Here is a 22,532-nt window from a genome sequence, read left to right as displayed (position 1 = left end):
GCGTTGTAGGGAGGTCATACAGGCATGTGGAGGCCACACACACTACTGAGCCTCATTTTGACTTGTTTTAAGGACATTACATCAAAGTTGGATCAGCCTGTAGTGTGGTTTTCCACTTTCATTTTGAGTGTGACTCCAAATCCAGACCTCCATGGGTTGATAAATTGGATTTCCATTGATTATTTGTGTGTGATTTTGTTGTCAGCACATTCAACTATGTAAAGAAAAAAGTATTTAATAAGATTATTTCATTCATTCAGATCTAGGATGTGTTATTTTAGTGTTCCCTTTATTTTTTTGAGCAGTGTACTTTTGCTGAAAGGAGACATATTTAGCCGTCTGAAAAAAATGTGCTGTAGACGCTTCTCAGATTTGATTAATTTCAGTCCACAAGCAGAAATCCAAATCAGGCTTTGAAGGTGAAAAGCTAAAGTCAGCTCTCTCCGTCTCCGCTGAGACGCCAGGTGACCTTCTCTGAACGACAACGCTTGCCATATGACCATTTTTTAAAAGGTACAATATTTACTTAAAGCTGAACAATACTTGTGTTTTCTATGTGTTTCCTTTATGATACCACTCTGCACCTTTATGTGGCAGTTTTGTTCTGGATCAGCTGTTTCAGGACAAAGGTTTGCTAGTAAAAAGTACAAGTATCATGGAATGTTGATCTATCAATTAAATATTTATTGGCTTTTTCACAAGCACAAGATAATCATTATGCTTCTTTATCATTTAAAACAATATACTGTAATTTCGATTTTGTATGATCATAAGTCTGTTATTATAGTAATTCATAATTGAATATAATGATGTCTTAAATCAAGATTACACAGTACTATAATACATTGCATGATCATTACACAGGTACAACTTGTTTTGGGGACATTAAAAGGCCACTCTAAAATGTGCAGTTTTGTCACAGATGTCTCAAGTTTTGAAGGAACGTGCAATTGGCATGCTGGCAGCAGGAAGCTGTTGCCAGATAATTGCATGTTCATTTCTCTACCATAAGTCGCCTCTGACGTCAGCAGCAAGAATTCCTCCAGCTACTCCTAGTCCTGTTGCAGCCTCTGCTGCAATCTCCAACCCTGTAAGTAACTCAACTGCTGTTTCACTCAATCCTGCTCCAACTTCAGTAGTAGCTGCCCCACACATTTTTATTCCCCCAACTTCTGTTCCATCTTTATCTTCCTTATACACTGTTGTGATGTCTTTGGCAAAAGATATAGCCAATAATCCACCAATAAATATGAAAGGTATTGCTCCTTCCAGACCCACTCCAAGCAGTAACCCCAGTAACACTCCAACTGATACTCCTAACACCTGTTTCAAAGTTTTTGTTTTCACTCTCTTGCCCATTTCCTGATCGCAGGAATCTCATCACCTTTGGTTTCCTTCCCATGTCTTTATGTTCTTCACCTCAGTTTCTATGGCATTTCCCATTGCCACAAGTGATTCATTTGTGTAAGGCTCCTTTATAGCTGTACAATACTTGTGTTTTCCATAGGTATTATATATGCTACCACTCTGCACCTTTATGTGGCAGTTTTGTTCAGGATTAGGAAAAGAGAATTTGCTAAGGAAGTAAAAGCATCATTGAATGTTGATTTATAAATCAAATATTGATGAGCTTTTCACAAGCACAATATAGTCATCATACTACTGTCATGACATTGTCCTGTTGGTAAGGTTTATGACCCCCATAAATACCTTCCCTCTTTCCTCTCTCTCTACAGTGTGACTCTTAGAAAGCCCTTTGTTAACAGAGTCTGATAACATCAAAAGGGTGGTGAACAGAACCATATTTCGGTAATCCAACCAGTTAAAAATATGCGTTGGTACTTAAAGAATATTATGTCAGCTCAGTTGTCATCTGAGACATTATTACTGATAATAGGATGACAAACTATCTTGGAAAGCCTACACATTCTAGTTATCAGATCCACATGGAATTGTTGTGCAATTTAAATATGAAACTATTTGTGAAAAGATTAAATGTAATTTTAGCTTCTAAATGAGAGAATTGTTTCCATAAGGTAAATTCTGTTCACTCCGTGGACCCACCCAAGTGAACAGACATTGGTTGTAAACTATGAAACACGCCTTCTCTCCCCACTACATAAGCTCCTATTAACGAAATGAACATTTGTGTTCCCGAGGACGACGGTCCATACGTAAAAAGGGCTAATATCAAACTACAGAACTAAGCCAACTTCAGCGTGAGCTTAAAGTATGGCAACTTGGTATGAACTTTGAACTCTTATTCACTAAAGAAGTGATACCTCCTAGCCGTTGAGTGAGCAGCAGCAGCTGTAAACGTGGGCTAGGAAAAGACAGACAAAGTATCTCTTCTACCAAACACACGACGGTGCGACAACGTATCCGTTCTACCACAAGACATATTTATCAAAGGAGATCTCTGTTGGGCAAAACGGCCTTCCTATTGAAGCACCACTCAGAGTAAATATTTCTTGCATTTTCCTTTTCCAAATGGGCGGTTATTTAAAATGCATAAGATTCTGTATTTACGATAGCTTCACAAGGTCCGATCAGAGACCCTTATTCTTTTGTTCCTCAGTCTTCCCGCGCTTTCATTCAAAACCCAACCCCCTTTCTTTGTGTAACCAGGCGTCATATTGGTTCCGTCCGCTAGGGACGTTTTCTTTTATGACATAATTAGTAATCAATGTATGACCCATCCTGTGTATGTGTAATTCTGTGTGATTGTTTAGGTATTTAGTAAATAAATAAGCCACATTTTTTATTGCTGATTCAACTTGTTAGCCAGGGTTCGTGTAGATAACCAAGAATTCTACGACTTCAGATGAGACTGAAATAAGGTGACGATTAAGAATTGACTGCTATTGATATAAAAGATGACCAGGTCTTTAAGAGTTTATTCGGAAGATGACAGCTCTATAACCGTTATTTTGTGGTGCCCCGACTTTCTAGTTAATTACATTTACATGATTTGTTCAATTAGGTAATATTAATTACAGAGAAATTATTTTATAGAATAGCATGTCATATCACTTAATCCGGCATAGCAAAGACATGACACTACTTTGTCATTCAAAACGTACAGCATTAATCTTTTGGATATGATCATAATTATATTATTGTGTAATAATCTAATACCGTTATATGCATAATACCGTTACACACATTATTGTTAAGTGAAACAGAAGAACCACCCAAAGCACCAGTTTCAATATGAGAATAGTCAAACGAAATATCAATAATCTACCAATGATCAGTTCACAGAAAAATATTATGCTTCTATAACTAAAAACAAAGACAATAACCATTTATATCTTTAAAATGTTGATGTTGTAAGATCATTGAGATTGTTTCCATGAAACAATCTACAATATGTATTAATTGATCTTCGAGGTCATTGATCTTTGATATCTTCGTATTTTGATCCAGGTGTGTTAGCTTCAGATTTGGATACATTTTCAAATAGTCTTTGTGGTGTTTCCCAAATAGCTTTGACTATGCTGAGTGTCTCCTTTTTCACTGAACCAGCTGCATTCCTTGCTGCTTCTTGTGGATCATCGGATCTTGTTGCAGCTTTGGCTCCTACCAACCCACCTGCAACTATTCCACCAGCAGCAAGCACTCCACCAGCTACTCCTAATCCTATTCCTGTTGCAGCTGCAGCTCCTAGTCCAACCTCTGCTCCTATCTCCAATCCTACTAATACCCCAGCTGCTGTTCCACCTGCTGCTCCTGCCCCAACTCCAGTAGCAGCTACCCCAGCCATTTTTCTTCCCTCAATTTCTGTTCTTGTTCCATCTCTAGCTTCCTGACGTTTCTTCTGTTGTATTGCCATGGCTACTTTGGTTCCACCTGCAAACAGTAACCCACCAATTAGTATGGCTGGTAATGATACTCCTACAGCCACTCCAAGCAGTCCCCCCAGTAGAACTCCAACCCCTATTCCTGACACCAGTTTCAAAGTTTTGGTATGAACTCTCTTTCTAGCCCGTTTCCTAATCTCAGACATCTCAACAATCTCTGCTCTCTGCTCCAGCTCTTTCTTTATGTTCTCCACCTCTGTTTTTATGGCATTTCCCAGTGCCACAAGTGATTCATTTGTGTAGGTTCCTCCATTCTCTCTCATGATGTTTATGGTTTTCATGAGCTCTGCAACCTGAAAGCTGTTACTTCTGTACTCTGGGGTTTCCTCTGTTGACAGCATTGATTCAAGTGCCTGACGTTCTTCATTTGGGTAAAACTCTGGCATCTGTCTCATCCTCTCCAGTAATTTATTCATTGTGGAATGTTGTGGTGGTTGGGGTTTAGGGTTCCAGTGCCTGTTGTCAAAGACATGAACCCGATTTCCACATTGTTCAACAAGATCTTTCAATAAATCCACATCATTGGTAAAGTCAATGATTGTTCTGTTGGCAGGAAGGTCCTCACCATGTGTGAAAAGAATCACAGTATGCATCAGGGCATCTTTGCCAAACCATTTGAGTAGTTTTCTCACAGCTTCTTGCTCCTCTTTTGTGTATCTCCCCAACCTCAGCACTAAGACAAAGGCATGAGGTCCAGGTGCACACTCTACGAGACATGAAAGTACTTCATGTTTGATATCATTTGCTGGCCTGTCAGAGTCAAAGATTCCTGGGGTATCAATAATGGTAACTTTCTGTCTATTGATGGAACCTTTTTCTCTGTTGCAATCTTTTGTATGAGATTTTGCAGCATAACCCTCTTCAAAGCGTTTCACTCCCAGAATGGTATTTCCTGCACTGCTCTTTCCAGATCCAGTTTTTCCCAGCAGCACAATCTTCAACTTATCAGAGCCTTTAGAAAAGAGAGAAAATAGATTACCATTATTTGCTGTTTTCTCTGAATGATACCTGCATGTAACCTGCTTGTTTTTCTGCTCTCTTGCCAACTCCAGTGCATGACAAGTAGTTGGAAGATAGCCCAAAACAGATCTGAGACCAGACTAACCAGCTTGTGCTTGCTAACCAGGTATACTGAACAAAAATATATAAAAGGTGGTTCAACACAACGACATAGAAAGAGAAGGTGTTTATACACTCAGTGTATGACATAGACTGACCAGGTGAAAGTTATGATCCCTTATTGATGACACCAGTTAACTTATCTAGGGTAGGGGGCAGCATTTGGAATTCTGGATGAAAAGCGTGCCCAAATTAAACTGCCTGCTACTCGGGCCCAGAATGTAGAATATGCATATTATTAGTAGATTTGGATAGAAAACACTGAAGTTTCTAAAACTGTTTGAATGATGTCTGTGAGTATAACAGAACTCATATGGCAGGCAAAAACCAGAGAAAAATCCAACCAGGAAGTGGAAAATCTGATGGTTGTAGTCCTTTCAAGTCATTGCCTATCTAACACACAGTGACTTAGGGTTCATTTTGCACTTCCTATGGCTTACACTAGATGTCAACAGTCTTTAGAAAGTTCTTTGAGGTTTCTATGGTGAACACAGAGCGAACAAATGAAGTTGGAAGTTGTTGACTCAGGAAAGGACATGACTTCATTGGCTCACGTTCACATGATAGTTAGCTGTGTTCCATAACGTTTTTCCCTAAAGATTGATGCTATACAACGTTTGACATGTTTGAACGAACGTAAATATAACTTTTTTTGACTTTTCGTCATGACATTTTGGCTGTGCTTCCTACATTTGGAGTAGCTTACTGAACGCTCAAACAACAAGGAGGTATTTGGACATAAATTATGGACTTTATCAAACAAAACAACATTTATTGTGGACCCGGGATTCCTGGAAGTGCCTTCTGATGAAGATCAAAGGTAAGTGAATATTTCTAATGCTATTTATGATTTTAGATGACTCCAAAATGGCGGGTATCTGTATTGCTTGATGTCTTTTTCTGAGCGCAGTACTCAGATTATTGCAAAGTGTGCTTTCCCCGTGAAGCTTTTTTGAAATCTGTCACATTAAGGAGATGTTCAGCTATAATTCTTTGAATAACAGTTTAATATTTTATCGTTTATGATGAGTATTTTTGTAAATTGTTGTGCTGATTCACCGGCAGTATTGGAGGCAAAATATTTTCTGAACATCACGCGCCAATGTAAAAATGCTGTTTTTGGATATAAATATGAACTTGATCGAACAAAACATACATGTATTGTCACACATTGAGTCCTAGGAGTGTAATCTGATGAAGATCGTCAAAGGTTAGTGCATAATTCTAGCTGAATTTATGTTTTTTGTGACCCCTCTCCTGCTTGGAAAATGGCTGTGTGGTTTTTCTTGTTTTCACTGTCCTAACATAATCTAACTTTATGCTTTTGCCGTAAAGCCTTTTTGAAATCGGACAACGTGGTTACATTAAGGAGAATTGTATCTTTAAAATGGTGTAAAATAGTCATATGTTTGAGAACTTTGAATTATTACATTTTGAATTTGGCGCTCTGATTTTTCACTGGCTGTTGAATAGTGTGAACCGTGGGTGGGACGGTAGCATCCCACCTGCCCAAGAGAGGTTAAATCCACTTCAATCAGTGTAGATTTTTAAGCCTTGAGACGTTTGTGTTTGCCATTCAGAGTGTGAATTGGAAAGTGCCTTTGAACAGGCTATGGTAGTCGGTGCCAGGTGCACTGGTTTGAGTGTGTCAAGAACTCAAACACTGCTGCGTTTCACACACACACACACACACACAACAGTTTCCCGTGTGTATCAAGAATGGTCCACCACCTTTATTATTTTATTTATTTAACCAGGTACAACTGTGACCCATCCAAGATAAAGCAAAGCACCTGGCACCCTATGATCACTTGGCTACATAGCTGATGCCTGCTGGACTGTTCAGTATCACGGTAGTCCATTTTGTATCTGTCGGCCCCAGCCTCAAACTCAGGCCCTGTGTGTAGTTAACTGACCTTCTCTGCCCATTCATCAACATTTTACCTGTTGTTGTCTTAAGCTGATTAGCTGCTGTTGTCTTACCCATTGTTGTCTTAGCTAGCTCTCCCAATCAACACCTGTGATTGCTTCATGGCTCTCTCATGTCAATATGCCTTGTATACTGTTGTTTAGGGTAGTTATAATTGTTTTATTTTATTGCGGAGCCCAAAGTCCCACTCAACATGCCTCAGATAGCTCTTTTTTCCCCACCTCCCACACATGCGGTGACCTCACCTAGCATAACTAGTGCCTCCAAGGATGCAACCTCTTATCGTCACTCAATGCCTAGGTTTACCTCCACTGTACCCGCACCCTACCATACATTATGCCCCAAATTTATCCTACCACGCCCAGAAATCTGCTCCTTTTATTCTCTGTCCCCAATGCACCAGACGACCAGTTTTGATAGCCTTTAGTCGTACCGTCATCCTACTCTTCCACTGTTCTTCGGGTGATGTGGAGGTTAACCCAGGCCCTGTGTGCCCCCAGGCGCTCTCAATTGTTGGACTTCTGTAACCGTAAAAGCCTTGGTTTCATGCATGTTAACATCAGAAGCCTCCTCCCTAAGTTTGTTTGACTCACTGGTTTAGCACAATCCGCCAACCCAGATGTTCTTGCCATGTCTGAATCCTGGCTTAGGAAGGCCACCAACAATTCTGAGATTTCAATCCCCAACTACAACAATTTCCGTCAAGATAGAACTGCCAAAGAGGGAGGAGTTGCAATCTACTGCAGAGATACTCTCCAGGTCTATGCCCAAACAGTTCAAGCTCCTAATTTAAAAAAATGAATCTCTCCAGAAATAAGTTTCTCACTGTTGTCGCCTGTTATAGACCCCCCTCAGCTCCCAGTTGTGCCCTGGACACCATATGTGAATTGATTGCACCCATCCATCTTCAGAGTTCGTTCTGTTAGGTGACCAAAACTGGGATATGCTTAACACCCCTGCCGTCCTACAATCTAAGCTAGATGCCCTCAATCTCACACAAATTATCAAGGAACTCACCAGGTACAACCCTAAATCCGTAAACATGGGCACCCTTATAGATATTATCCTGACCAACTTGCCTTCCAAATACACCTCTGCTGTTTTCAATCAGGATCTCAGTGATCACTGCCTCATTGCCTGCATCTGTTATGGGTCCGTGGTCAAACGACCACCCCTCATCACTGTCAAACGCTCCCTAAAACACTTCTGCGAGCAGGCCTTTCTAATCGACCTGGCCCGGATATCCTGGAAGGATATTGACTTAATCCCGTCAGTAGAGGATGCCTGGTTGTTCTTTAAAGGTAATTTCCTCACCATCTTAAATAAGCATGCCCCTTTCAAAAAAAATTGAACTAAGAACAGATATAGCCCTTGGTTCACTCCAGACCTGACTGTTCTCGACCAGCGCAAAAACATCTTGTGGCGTACTGCAGTAGCATCGAGAAGTCCCCGCAATATGCTACTTTTCAGGGACGTCAGGAACCAATACACAGTCAGTTAAGAAAGCAAAGGCTTGCTTTTTCAAAGAGAAATTTGCATCCTGTAGCTTTAACTCCAAAAAGTTTTGGGACACTAAAGTCCATAGAGAATAAGAGCACCTCCTCCCAGCTGCCTACTGCACTGAGGCTAGGAAACACTGTCACTACTGATAAACCAACGATAATCGAGAACTTCAATAAGCATTCCTCCTGGCTACCCCAACCCCGGCCAACAGCTCCGCACCCCCTGCAGCTACTTGCCCAAGCCTCCCCAGCTTCTCACCCAAATCCAGATAGCAGATGTTCTGAAAGAGCTGCAAAACCTGGACCCGTACAAATCAGCTAGGCTAGACAATCTGGACCCTCTTTCTTAAATTATCCGCCGCCATTGTTGCAACCCCTATTACTAGTCTGTTCAACCTCTTGTATCGTCCGAGATTCCTAAAGGTTGGAAAGCTGCCGCGGTCATCCCCCTCTTCAAATGGGGTGACACTCTAGACCCAAACTGTTACAGACCTATATCCATCCTGCCCTGCCTTACTAAAGTCTTCAAAAAGCCAAGTTAACAGATCACTGACCATTTTGAATCCCACCGTACCGGACCTCTGGCAGTCTATGGGGGTACCACAGGGTTCAATTCTCAGACCGACTCTTTTTTTAAATTTTATTTATAATAATGACAATTACAACAATACAGAATGAACACTTATTTTCACTTAATATAATACATAAATACTATCAATTTAGCCTCAAATAAATCATGAAACGTGTTCAATTTGGTTTAAATAATGAAAAAAAAGTGTTGGAGAAGAAAGTAAAAGTGCAATATGTGCCATGTAAGAAAGCTAATGTTTAAGTGCCTTGCTCAGAACATGGGAACATATGAAAGCTGGTAGTTCCTTTTAACATGAGTCTTCAATATTCCCAGGTAAGAAGTTTTAGGTTCTAGTCATTATAGGACTATTTCTCTCTATACGATTTGTGTTTCATATACCTTTGACTATTGGATGTTCTTATAGGCACTTTAGTATTGCCAGTGTAACAGTATGGCTTCCGTCCCTCTCCTCGCTCCTACCTGGGCTCGAACCAGGAACACATCAACAACAGCCACCCTCGATCAACTTTAGCCATGCAGAGCAAGGGAAACAACAACTCCAAGTCTCAGAGCGAGTGACGTTTGAAACACTATTAGCGCGCACCCGGCTAACTAGCCATTTCTCATCGGTTACACCAGCCTAATCTTGGGAGTTGACAGGCTTGAAGTCATAAACAGTGCAACGCATTGCGAAGGGCTGCTGGCAAAACGCACGAAAGTGCTGTTTTGAATGAACGCTTACGAGCTTGCTGCTGCCTACCATCGCTCAGTCAGACTGCTCTATCAAATCATGGACTTAATTATAATATAATTAACACACAGAAATACGAGCCTTAGGTCATTAATATGGTCGAATCCGGAAACTTTCATCTGGAAAAAAACGTTTCCTGTCAGTGAAATATGGAACCGTTCCGTATTTTATCTAACGGGTCTAAATATTCCTGTTACATTGCACAACCTTCAATGTTATGTCATAATTACGTAAAAGTCTGGCAAATTAGTTTGCAACAGCCAGGCGGCCCAAACTGTTGCATATACCCTGACTGCGTGCAATGAACGGAAGTGACACAATTTCACCTGGTTAATATTGCCTGCTATCCTGGATTTCTTTTAGCTAAATATGCAGGTTTAAAAATATATACTTCTGTGTATTGATTTTAAGAAAGGCATTGATGTTTATGGTTAGGTACAGTCGTGCAACGGTTGTGTTTTTTTTCGAAAATGCGCTTTTGTTAAATCATCCCCCGTTTGGCGAAGTTGGCTGTCTTTGTTAGGAAGAAATAGTCTTCATACAGTTCGCAACGAGCCAGGAGGCCCAAACTGCTGCATATACCCTGACTCTGTTGCAAGAGTTGACACATTTTCCCTAGTTAAAAGAAATTCATGTTAGCAGGCAATATTAACTAAATATACAGGTTTAAAAATATATACTTGTGTATTGATTTTAAGAAAGATATTGATGTTTATGGTTAGGGACACGTTGGAGCAACGACAGTCCTTTTTCGCGAATGCGCACCGCATATATGCAACGCAGGACAGGCTAGATAAACTAGTAATATCAACCATGTGTACTTAACTAGTGATTATGATTGATTGTTTTTTTATAAGATAAGTTTAATGCTAGCTAGCAACTTACCTTCTTACTGCATTCACGTAACAGGCAGGCTCCTCGTGGAGTGCAATGTAAAGCAGGTGGTTAGAGCATTGGACTAGTTAACCCTAAGGTTGCAAGATTGAATCCCCAACCTGACAAGGTAAAAATCTGTCGTTCTGCCCCTGAACAAGGCAGTTAACCCACTGTTCCTAGGCCGTCATTGAAAATAAGAATGTGTTCTTAACTGGCTTGCCTAGTTCAAAAAAAAAAGCTAATCGTCGGCCAAAAATACAGATTATGAAAACCTGAAATCAAACCTGAAATCAGCCCTAATTAATCGGCCACTCCGATTAATCAGTCGACCTCTAAAGGAAACCACTCAGGGATTTTACCGTTTAGGCCAGTAGTGACTTTAAAACCATTACAGAGTTAAATGGCTGTGATAGGAAAAAACAGATGATGTATCAACAACATTGACAGAATGAAAAGGAGGAAGCCTGCACAGAATACATTTTTTCCAAAACATGCATCCGGTTTGCAACAAGGCATGAAAGTAATACTGCAAAAATATGTGGCAAAGCAATTCACTTTTTGTCCTGAATACAAAGTGTTATGTTTGGCGCAAATCCAATACATTATCCATATTGTTACGTTCTCCCTCAGGTGTAGTTCGTCTGAGGAGGAGACGTAAATGCTTGTGCCTACGCACACAAGGTAAACTAGATGAATGGGGAAGAAATGTGGGGTGTAATGAGCAGAAATAACCAGACAACAACCAGAACTCAATGTTAGCCCTTGGGGGATGTTTAGTAAAGTAATTAAGCAAACAATATAAAACACCCATAAAGAACCAGTAATAAACTATTTTTTTTAAACCAGGGAAGGTAAGAGAAGGGAATGTTGGGTATCGGGGTCCAAGTAATGAAAATAAACAAAAGGTCCCTCCTCTACACACCTAATCCTTCCTAACACACTCTAAGCCCTAACCCACTTTCCTACCTGGTTCCAAAAAAATACAAAAGTGACACCCGCCCGGCTAACCTACTGTATAAAACAATGGGTTATCTACGTGGGAATGTACACCCATGGGCAGATCTACCTTTTCCCTTCTCCAGGACCTAGGTAGGGTGGAGTACCTCAGGAGGACAGGCTGAAACACAAACAAAGATACATTTAAAAAAATCCTCAACTAGCCAAAAAAAAAGTGTCCCCTCTCTCTCAGAGCTCACACGGCAAACAGTTATCCTCTCGTCAATCAGCTACCAGGACTTCGGACCGAAGCCACGCCCAACATCGTCAGCCGCAACTCAGTACACCTGTAATGCCCAGGACACAAACACACTACAAAGGAAAATGGGGAGCAAGAAAAACACGTCACACATATTTGAAAGAATATTGGAGGCTGAATCACGTTATCGGTATGTTTCTAAGGGCTGGGGAGTTTTTCAGGATAAAAATAAAATAAACAATGGGGCTAAGCACTGGCAAAATCCTAGAGGAAAACCTGGTTCAGTCTGCTTTCCACCAGACACTAGGAGATTAATTCAGCAAGACAATCGTCAAAGACCCCAACCACCCAAGCCATAGATTATTTTCTCTGCTGCTGCACGGCAGGTACCTGTGCAGCAAGTCGGACACCAACAGGCTCTTAAACAGCTTCTATCCCCAAGCAATACGACTGATAAAAGCTACACAGACCGAGTTTACCTTGTATCTTTATTGACCTTTTATTTAAGTATTTGCACTGGTCTCCATACAAACAGGGCCCTACACACTCACTGTCACTCCAACACACACACACTATCTGATCTCCATCACCTAGGACGGGGGTCAGCAACCCGCGGCTCTAGTGCCGCATGCGGCTCTTTAGCGCCGCCCTAGTGGCTTCCTGGAGCTGTTATGGGTGTAAGATGGCACAGTGATGCCATCTGTTGGTAAATGTTAATTACTGCAACTCCAGTGTTTTTACCGGTGTGCTTGAAATACCCGGATGTATTGCAATATAACTGAACAAGACTGGTTACTAACATCAATGCCTCTGTCTCGTCATTTAACATTCAAACAGGAGCTTTTTCAAAAATATGAAAATGGAAAAAGATGGTGTGAATATATATTTTTTAATATAATTTATTATCCAATGCAGTAAAAATGTGTATAATAAATATTTAATTTCAACATTTCTGTCAACGAAGATTTACGTCATAGCCTGCGACACACGTTTCTTTCAGCTCGGCGTAGTGCCAGACAGGTGGCTGTTGCAAACAAACCGGCGGGTGTGTCATGGGCCATGGATCCCAAATGGAAAAAGAGAAAGATAGCTGAGGAGAACAGAGGTTTCCACAGTTCTTGGACCAAATCATTTGCTTTCATTGCCTGCATGTTTGCTTTGTAATGAGAAGTTGTCAAATAACAAAAAGAGTAACGTGGAAAGACATTTCCAGGGGAGGCATGCTACATTTGCAGCCGAGTACCCAGTTGGGAGTGAGAGAAAAAGTGCGATTGCATTACTTCTGGAGAAATTAGAGGAGCGCAAAGATGGATTGCATCTCCAAACTCCACTACTGCTGCTAGTTTTGTTGCAACCCGGGAGATAATAAAGCGTGGAAAACCGTTAACAGATGGTGACTACATGAAGGATTCATTCATTAAAATATCAGAGCACCTATTTTCAGACTTCAAAAACAAAACCGAGATAATACAGAAAATTAAAGACATGCCTCTCTCCGCAAAGACAGTGAAGGAAAGGGCCATTAAAATGGCAGGCAACATCACCAATCAGCAAATCAAGGACATTAATTCAGCTCCAGCATACTCAATTGCCAGTGATCTATATTGAACCGGCAGCGCTGTTATGCAGGTATGTGAACTCTGATGGGCCGCAAGAAGAAATGATCGAATTAATACCACTGAAAGGCCAAACACGCGGGGAGGACATATGTGAGGCTGTGCTGAAGTGTTTAAATGACAATGGAATAAACACCAACCACCTGATTTCAGTGGCTACAGATGGGGCACCCAGTATGAGAGGATCACAAAAGGGGTTTGACTTTACTACAGAAAGCGTTGGATCGAAATCTGCTTGCATTTCACTGCATCTTGCACCAAGAAGCACTGTGTGCACAAACATTCCCACCGGAGTGTATGGAGGTGATGAACCTTGTCATCGAGATGGTGAACAAGATAATTGCAAAAGCATTAAACCACCGTCAGTTCCGTGCATTGCTAGATGAAGTTGACAGCGAATATTCCGATCTCCTGCTACACAACAAAGTCCGATGGCTGTCCAGGGGTGAGGTTTTGCATCGCTTTGTTGCTTGTTTAGAACATGTGAAAACATTCCTGAAAAGCAAAAACCTGAACTACCCGCAACTGGAAGATACCCAGTGGCTGGAAAAACTGCACTTTATGGTGGATATGACAAGTCACCTAAACATGCTGAATAAAAGTCTCCAGGGGCGGGGAAACACTGCACTGCAAATGCTGGAAGCTGTTTTGTCATTCGAGCGCAAGCTGACTGTATTCGCCAGAGATGTACAGCGAGGCACGCTCTCTCACTTCCCCTCCCTGAGAGAGTTCAAAGAAGCCCATCACGATCACACACTCAACGGTGATTATTTACAAGGTGCGATCGTTGATATGCAAACTGCATTTGGGAGCAGATTTAGCGAGTTCCGAAAGGAAAAAAATGACACTATCTTTCCCTGTCACACCCCTGGAGATTGACCCGTCCTTGTTGAACACATTCCCAGGAGTAAATCAAGCTGACCTTGAAATGGAAATGGCTGATATAGCTGACAAAGATTTATGGATGTCCAAATTCAAAAGTCTGACAGCCGAGCTTGAAGACGTCACTCGCCAGAAAGCCCAGCTTGCCCAAAGCCACAAATGGAGCGAAATTGAAAGCCTCCCAACACCCGAGAAACTTGTGTTTGAAACATGGAATGCTCTTCCTGACAGTTATAGGAACATGAAGAAATATGCATTTGGAGTATTATCCATCTTTGGATCAACATACCTGTGCGAGCAGATATTCTCAAACATGAACTACATAAAATCCAAATACCGCACCCGCCTCACAGATGAGAGTTTGCAGTCCTGCGTGAAGATTAAAGTTACATTTTACATGCCCGATGTTGAGAAGCTGTCCAGTGATGTCCGAAAACAGAAGTCACATTAAACGGGTAAGAACACAATCCTGTCATAGGCACATATTTAGTAACAAAGTGGCTGTTTTTATAAAGTGATTTCTGATTTGTCAGTATATATTTGGAATGACACATAGGGATATTATTGTGTTTTGTTGCTCAGGTCCGAGGATGGCTGCATTGTATTGTGCGTGTCAAAAGAGAAGAGGAGCTGCTGCACATTTGCAGAAAACTAAAGAGAAGAGGATAATGCACAGAAATCGAACTTAAACTGTATTATTTTAATTTGATATACTTTACCTTTTCAAAAGGCTGCTGTTTTATTGCACTCTGTCTGTTGCCCAGATAAGGGGGAAAAGAGAAGAGGATTGTATCGTATTATTGAGGATTGAAAAGGACCGCATTTTATTTCCATGGGGAGGTCTGAAATTACAGGAGGCCTATTATGCACGTTGCACATTTTGTTGTTGTTTTTTCGAATCCTAAAATAAAAATGACATCAAATCTGATTTCTGTATTGTATTTCTATAATTTCATCAATGCAACAAAACATAATACATTAATATTATAATGGAAGTTAAACTTAAAGCACCATCGTACAGCAGAGTATTCTCTCCAGGATGCGCTGCAGGTAAAATAAACGTTTAATCATGAATGCTCATTATGTATTTGTAGCCTTCTTATCATTTTGATAGTAGGCTAATATAGACACTTACAGCATGTGTTGCCTTCATTATACGGCTTATATAAGGCTTTTAATTTTTTGCGGCTCCAGACAGATTTGTTTTGTTTTTTTGGTCCAATATGGCTCTTTCAACATTTTGGGTTGCCAACCCCTGACCTATGACAATGGTTAATCGAACCATTTTTGCCCGTTTTTGCATGCTTTTGAAATGCTGTTTTTTTTTTTTGAGTCGAGACTCAGAGCTACAAAATGGTACATCATACACTGCATTTGAGGAACAATGGGAAAGTAATTCTGCTTTGAAAGTTGATAAACTTGTAAAGTCACTTTTGAGAAAATGGCATTTTAACGTTTTGGTATCTAGTGAAGAGCTCTTTGTCTACACCCATTCAGCATTGTTCACACCCTCTTAAACTGTAGCCCCACACATCTTGTTTTGCTCTCAGAGCGCCCACTTGACGCTCTGGCCGATTTGCTTACCTCTGTATAACATGAAAACAGCCTAAGTAGCAAAGCAAACGGATCTGGGATATGAATAATAACTTTATACACGCATCGTTAGCTAGGGAGACAGCCAGCTAACGTGAGCTAGTTAACAGTACACGTTAGCTTAAGACATGTAGCTAGCTAAACAATGAACCAAGTTAGGTAAACAACGTGTAATATCACACACGTCACGTTAACTAACGAGACAGCCAGATAACGTTAGCTAGTTAACAAGTTAAATACAGGTTAAATGTAGTTAAATGTAAAAAATACAAGCAACAAGATCCTTATTTTAATTAACACCTTACTTACCACCCATTTCCACTTCTTCAAGCATGATTATTGTCTCTCACATTCAAGGATTGTACTCTATGCCAATGAAGCTCTCATTTCTTTTGTTCTTCTTGATCTTCTCTTTCTCAAGCTCAGCATGAACACTTGTTTACATACCTCTCTTATATACTGCAGTTTACTGCTTCCTCATTGTTGGGTCTCGTCAATTCAATCTGGTATTGGAATAAAACAGTTAACACAGAGTAACTTCTGATTTCTTTGTACTTTAATTAATGCAAACACATTTATGGTAAATATGATGTTCGTATATACGGGCTCACTGTGTCACCACGCAGGGCAGACAGAGAACTGAGTTACACATCCTTTGCTTTTCATTAAATACTCTGACAGAGATAGTTCCCGCTCACTGCTGGCCTGTCAGAGGGAGGATGAGCGTGGTTTAAACTTACTCATCCTATCGTTGGCGTGCAGGTTGGTCCCAACCTCGAGACGCCTCCTGTTGCCGGGCGTAGTTATTATCTTTGGCAGTCGATTTATCTTGTGACTGCACAACGCACAGTTCTCTAAAACCCCGACACCCCTCCGCATATACATTTCACCCATATCCTGCCCTTATCTTTTAACAAGCTCTTCCACATCCCTGATTTACAGCATCTGCATTCTTTCCATATGACTCACCATCCCATGAGCCCCTTCCTCTCACACAGCACTATGCTCTCATCATATAGAGTATAAACTTAATATTATAGCATAGCTTCTTTGTTAAATTATATAGGTTATGCAAACAAATAGTTGGTCAAACCCTAACATCATTGACAGCACATGACATCTGAAAAGGTGTAAGTTTAACGCAAAAGGGTTGTGGCACACAACAATTGTAGACCAATCTAAGCGGATTGATGTTTAAAGACTGACTGATATTTACAGCCATCTTTTTCATTTAAATGGTGAGATTTGGTAGAGTGATTGGATGAGACAGACACAGAATTTGTCAAATGTCACCCAAAAATATTTTATACAATGGTTCTACAGGTTACTTTAGTGCCTAAATAGCAGGGTAATTGTAGCGGAGGGAAGTAGGGGTGCTGAGGGTCTCTTAAAAATCTGAATAAAAAAAAAAGATATATATATATATATATAAAAGCCCTCCTTTTTGTTGACTATTCGAAACCAAAAGCTGTTTTATTGCTATTAAAATATAGGTTGTGATAGCTGTCAGCCTAATTGTTATTTTAATTTATTCGCCCATTAGGCTAGTGCAATTTTGGTTTCAACTGAAAAACTTGCTATTCCCCAAAATACATGTCTTGTTTTTGGCTTCAAAGACAATAAAAATGATAAGCTATAACAAATGTGCATTGGCAATGATAATTGAGAATGCATATAATTAATGATTACCTAAACTCAGCAAAAACAAAACGTCCTCTCACTGTCAACTGCGTTTAATTTCAGTTAACTTAACATGTGAGAATATTTGTATGAACATAACAAGATTCCACAACTGAGACATAAACTGAACAAGTTCCACAGACATGTTACTAACAGAAATGGAATAATGTGTCCTTGAACAAAGTAACAGTCAGTATCTGGTGTGGCCACCAGCTGCATTAAGTACTGCAGTGCATCTCCTCCTCATGGACTGTATCAGATTTGCCAGTTCTTGCTGTGAGATGTTACCCCACTCTTCCACCAAGGCACCTGCAAGTTCCCGGGACATTTCTGGGGTGAATGGCCCTAGCCTCACCCTCCGATCCAACAGGTCCCAGACGTGCTCAATGGGATTGAGATCCGGGCTCTTCGCTGGCCATGGCAGAACACTGACATTCCTGTCTTGCAGGAAATCACGCACAGAACAAGCAGTATGGCTGGTGGCATTGTCATGCTGGAGGGTCATGTCAGGATGAGCCTGCAGGAAGGCCTGCAGGAAGGGTACCACATGAGGAAGAAGGATGTCTTCCCTGTAACACACAGCGTTGAGATTGCCTGCAATGACAACAAGCTCAGTCCAATGATGCTGTGACACACCGCCCCAGACCATGATGGACCCTCCACCTCCAAATCGATCCCGCTCCAGAGTACAGGCCTCGGTGTAACGCTCATGCCTTCGATGATAAACGCGAATCCGACCATCATCCCTGGAATCCGACCATCACCCCTGAGACAAAACCGCGACTCGTCAGTGAAGAGCACTTTTTGCCAGTCCTGTCTGGTCCAGCGACTGTCGGTTTGCACCCATAGGCAATGTTGTTGCCGGTGATGTCTGGTGAGAACCTGCCTTACAACAAGCCTACAAGACCTCAGTCCAGCCTCTCTCAGCCTATTGCAGACAGTCTGAGCACTGATGGAGGGATTGTGCATTCCTGGTGTAACTCGGGCAGTTGTTGTTGCCATCCTGTACCTGTCCCGCAGGTATGATGTTCGGATGTACCGATCCTGTGCAGGTGTTGTTACACGTGGGAGGATGATCAGCTGTCCATCCTGTCTCCCTGTAGCGCTGTCTTAGGCGTCTCACAGTACGGACATTGCAATTTATTGCCCTGGCCACATCTGCAGTCCTTATGCCTCCTTGTAGCATGCCTATGGCACGTTCACACAGATGAGCAGGGACCCTGGGAATCTTTCTTTTGGTATTTTTCAGAGTCAGTAAAAAGGCCTCTTTAGCGTCCTAAGTTTTCATAACTGTGACCTTAATTGCCTAAGCTGTTAGTGTTTTAACGACTGTTCCACAGGTGCATGTTCATTAATTGTTCATGCTTCATTGAACAAGCATGGGAAACAACCCTTTACAATGAAGATCTGTGAAGTTATTAGGATTTTTTCAAATAATCTTTGAAAGACAGGGTCCTGAAAAAGGGACGTTTCTTTTTTTGCTGAGTTTAGTTGGGCGGGCTAACTTTTTAACTTCTTGCTGTAGGCCTACATCATCATCCTCTGCCTGCATCCCGACCTGTAGCCTACCTGCCTCTGGTATGCTTTTCTACCTCACCTCAGTCTTGCTTGTCCATCTCCCTGAATTAAAATGTGATATTCCAACACATCAATCTTGTTATTTAGCTATAGTGTGGATGTAGGGCTGCTTTTTTGTACAGTATATGACCCAGATGCTGCTTAGGCAACACAATAATATCAGAGAGACAAGCTGGCCCGGGGGAATTTTTTTTTGGGGCAGCCTCCGTGTTTGCTACTATGTCGCAATATTAACATTCTAGGAGCAGTCTTGTTGATACAACACTTTTCATTATTCTCTGAAACACCTTGTTGATGCAATGCTTCAATATTTGCAGAATGTTTCCCTGAGGAATAATGCAGACAGGCAAACGCACAAATGAGCTGGGCGCACCAAGTCCGCGTGATCAAAACAAGTGCGGATTCCAATTAGTCAGACCAGTGTTGAGTAGTGCTCAGCACGGGTACTTCCTGTTTGAGTTTCTACCTATAGGAAGGGAGGAGCAAAATAGAGTCCTGGTCAGATTTGCCGAAGGTAGGGCGGGGGAGGGTCTTGTAGGCATCCCGGAAGTTGGAGTAGCAGTGGTTGAGTGTTTTAGCAGTCTATCACAGTTTCCCAATCCCAAATTGACCCCTAGACCCTAAGCCCTTTGCACTTGTGAAGATCTGAGTTGATTAGACAGGTGTAAGCATTACATTTACGTTTACATTTTAGTCATTTAGCAGACACTCTTATCCAGAGCGACTTACAGTAGTGAATGCATACATTTCATACTTTTTTTTTTTTTTCCTGTGCTGGCAATTTGGTAATAGTTTCAACTTGCTCTCCGATAGGCTGGGTGAAAGTTTCACCATATTGCCTAGACCCATCCAATGATCTCAGATCTCCACAAGTGCATAGGTTCTAGGGGTCGATTTGGGATTGGACCAGTCATGGGTGGTAACTCTACAATACACTAAAAAGCCACACTCGGAAATATCCAAAGGAGGCTTTACACCCCTCATAGAGGGGTCTAGGAAGAACCTTTAGTGGATAAAATGGTTCTTCGTAGAGACCTTTGTACAGGGTTCTATCCTGTGAAGAGCTCTTCATAGAGGGTTCTTTTGAGCACCAAAAAGCATTCCCCTATGAGGACAAGCCGAAGAACCTTATATAGTTCTACTTAGCAACTTTTTTAAAGAGTTTACCTTGAAAGAAATTTCCTTTGAGCTTTTTGTTGTATATTGTGGCGGATGAATCAGAATTAGTTGGGTAACATAGATAATTAAGATGTTTTATTTGCAAACATTGTCTTCATATGTGAATGTGTCTTTACCTATTCTTAAACCATGTGAAGAGATGGCGTGATTAATGGGGAACCAATTACTTGTCTCCACAATGTCTGTGCGCAAGTCACTCCCTCCTTTTCTTTGTTGTGGGGAGGTGTATGGCAGTGTCTGAGACCATTGTATGTCCTCTCTTAGATCTTGCACTTATCCTGGGATAGAGTATGACCTAGAGGCTCACTCCCCTCAGTGAGCTTGTCCAGGAGTGGGGTCAAGAGGGGGTTTGCTTGACTTAGGAGTATTTAGAGTTGACAATTGATATATGCCATTGGATGAGTTGGTGTTTTTGTACTATGAAGTACCAGGAACGAGATTAGAAACCTCGTCAAGGGGACCAAACTGAGCGATAATTTATAGCGAATGCTATCTGGCTGTGGATACTCCTCTCTCAAGTAAACAGTCTTTCTTTGTGAACCGTTCCTAAATATCTGTGGTTTGTCATGTCAAATGGGGGTGTATCTTTGCTATAACATTTCTCAGTAGCCATTGTGTTAACACTCAACGGGTCATTAGAAATGGTGAATCGTTGAAAGTCAAGTGCTAATGCAAAGCTCTTATAATTAAAATTGTAGTTTAAGTATAACTCTGACTGGTGTGTGTGAAGTTTGTCTCTCCTCATTTGGTAATACAGAAATTAGCAACCACAATATTCTTTCCTGAACCACATCCTGCCCATCGGACTGTTTTGTTTCTTGTAAACCATGTGACTTTCAGTTACAGTTCTAGTTTGTCACGACTTTCTGAAGAATCGGACCAAAACGCAGTGTGTTCGTAGTTCCACATATTTTTATTAATCGTGAAACTAAATGCAATACACCAACCACTTTAAATAACAAAAACAACAAAGCCGTAACGCAGAGCAGGCAAACACTACTCAAAAATTAACAACCCACACATGGAAAACAGGCTACCTAAGTATGGCTTCTAATCAGAGACAACGATAGACAGCTGCCTCTGATTGAAAACCATACCTGGCCAACGCATAGAAAAGGAAAACATAGAAATTGAAATCTAGAAACCCCACAATGAAACAGTAACCCCAAAACACACCCCTGTCACGCCCTGACCACTCTACTATGGAAAATGACCTCTTACAAGGGTCAGGACGTGACATAGTTATGTGACAAAGAACATTATGTCAATGAACAGTGACAGAGCAACTGAAGTTTCCCTGCCACGCCACCAACCAACCTGCTCACCTATTTCTGTTATAACTCTTGACGAGTGACACATTTGTTAAAGGTTACAATAATTACTTATATACTGAACCAAAATATATATGCAAAAATGTCTAATATGTTGCTGAGTTACAGTTCATATAAGGAAATCATTCAATTGAAATAAATTCATTAGGTCCTAATCTATGATTTTCACAAGATTGGTCAGGGTCACTGCCATGGGTTGGCCTGGGAGGGCATAGGTCCACCCACTTGGGAGCCAGGCCCACCCAATCAGAGTCAGTTTTCCCCTACAAAAGGTCTTTATTACAGACAAAAATACTCCTCAGCTAGCCGCCCCTCCCTCCCATCAGATGATCCAGCAGGTGAAGAAGCCTGATGTAGAGGTCCTTGACAAAACTGCACATTTTAGTGTGGCCTTTTATTGTCCCCAGCACAAGGTGCACCTGTGTAATGATCATGCTGTTTAATCAGCTTTTTGATATGCCACACCTGTCAGGTGGATGGATTATCTTGACAAAGGCTAAAATGCTCACTAACAAAGATGTAATCAAATTTGTACACGACATTTAAGAGAAATTAGCTTTTTGTGCTTGTGGAACATTTCTGGGATCTTTCATTTCAGCTCGTGAAACATGGGACCAATACTTTACATGTTCCATTTATATTTCTGTTCAGTGTAGATACCATATGTAGGTTTTCTATATGATATTACATTGCACCTTTATGTGGCAGTTTCATTGTGAATCACATGAGTTTCAGGGAAATGTTTGCTATTTAAAAAGTAAACCACATCCTGCCCATCTGCCGTTTTGTTTCTTGTAAACCATGTGAATTTCAGTTTCAGATCTTGTTCTAGTTACATAACAAAGAACATTATGTCAGTGAACAGT

At 41.1% G+C, this 22,532-nt stretch overlaps 1 protein-coding gene and 1 long non-coding RNA gene across 5 annotated transcripts; one reads left to right on the top strand and one right to left on the bottom strand.

Moving 5' to 3' along the window:
* Positions 1 to 2,859: 2,859 nt before the first annotated feature.
* Positions 2,860 to 16,892, bottom strand: LOC115150119 (GTPase IMAP family member 7). Of its 4 annotated transcripts, none has more exons than XM_029693073.1 (3): positions 16,639 to 16,892; positions 16,208 to 16,401; positions 2,860 to 4,815 (listed from the first exon to the last, which is right to left on the bottom strand). In XM_029693073.1, the coding sequence occupies exons 2-3, from the start codon at positions 16,230 to 16,232 to the stop codon at positions 3,395 to 3,397; spliced, it is 1,446 nt and encodes a 481-aa protein (XP_029548933.1). In that variant the 5' UTR covers positions 16,233 to 16,401; positions 16,639 to 16,892; the 3' UTR covers positions 2,860 to 3,394. The 4 variants fall into 4 exon arrangements, with proteins under 4 accessions (XP_029548933.1, XP_029548934.1, XP_029548935.1 ...); XM_029693074.1 differs by lacking the exon at positions 16,639 to 16,892 and adding an exon at positions 16,510 to 16,534; XM_029693075.1 differs by lacking the exon at positions 16,639 to 16,892 and adding an exon at positions 16,502 to 16,520.
* LOC115150120 (uncharacterized) lies at positions 13,727 to 14,961 on the top strand. Its single transcript, XR_003867050.1, has 2 exons — positions 13,727 to 14,760; positions 14,888 to 14,961. It is a non-coding gene; the product is annotated as an uncharacterized LOC115150120 (long non-coding RNA).
* Positions 16,893 to 22,532: the final 5,640 nt, after the last annotated feature.

The sequence above is a fragment of the Salmo trutta genome, chromosome 16 (assembly GCF_901001165.1).
Source record: "Salmo trutta chromosome 16, fSalTru1.1, whole genome shotgun sequence".
Classification (NCBI taxonomy): domain Eukaryota; kingdom Metazoa; phylum Chordata; class Actinopteri; order Salmoniformes; family Salmonidae; genus Salmo; species Salmo trutta.
This window is presented reverse-complemented; position numbering and strand designations above follow the sequence as displayed.

Coding starts and splice junctions, on each gene's coding strand:
- LOC115150119 (XM_029693073.1), bottom strand. CDS start 16,232: ATGCTTGAAGAAGTGGAAATGGGTG. Junction 4,816..16,207: donor TGAAGAAGTGGAAATGGGTG/GTAAGTAAGGTG, acceptor TCTTTTCTAAAG/GCTCTGATAAGTTGAAGATT.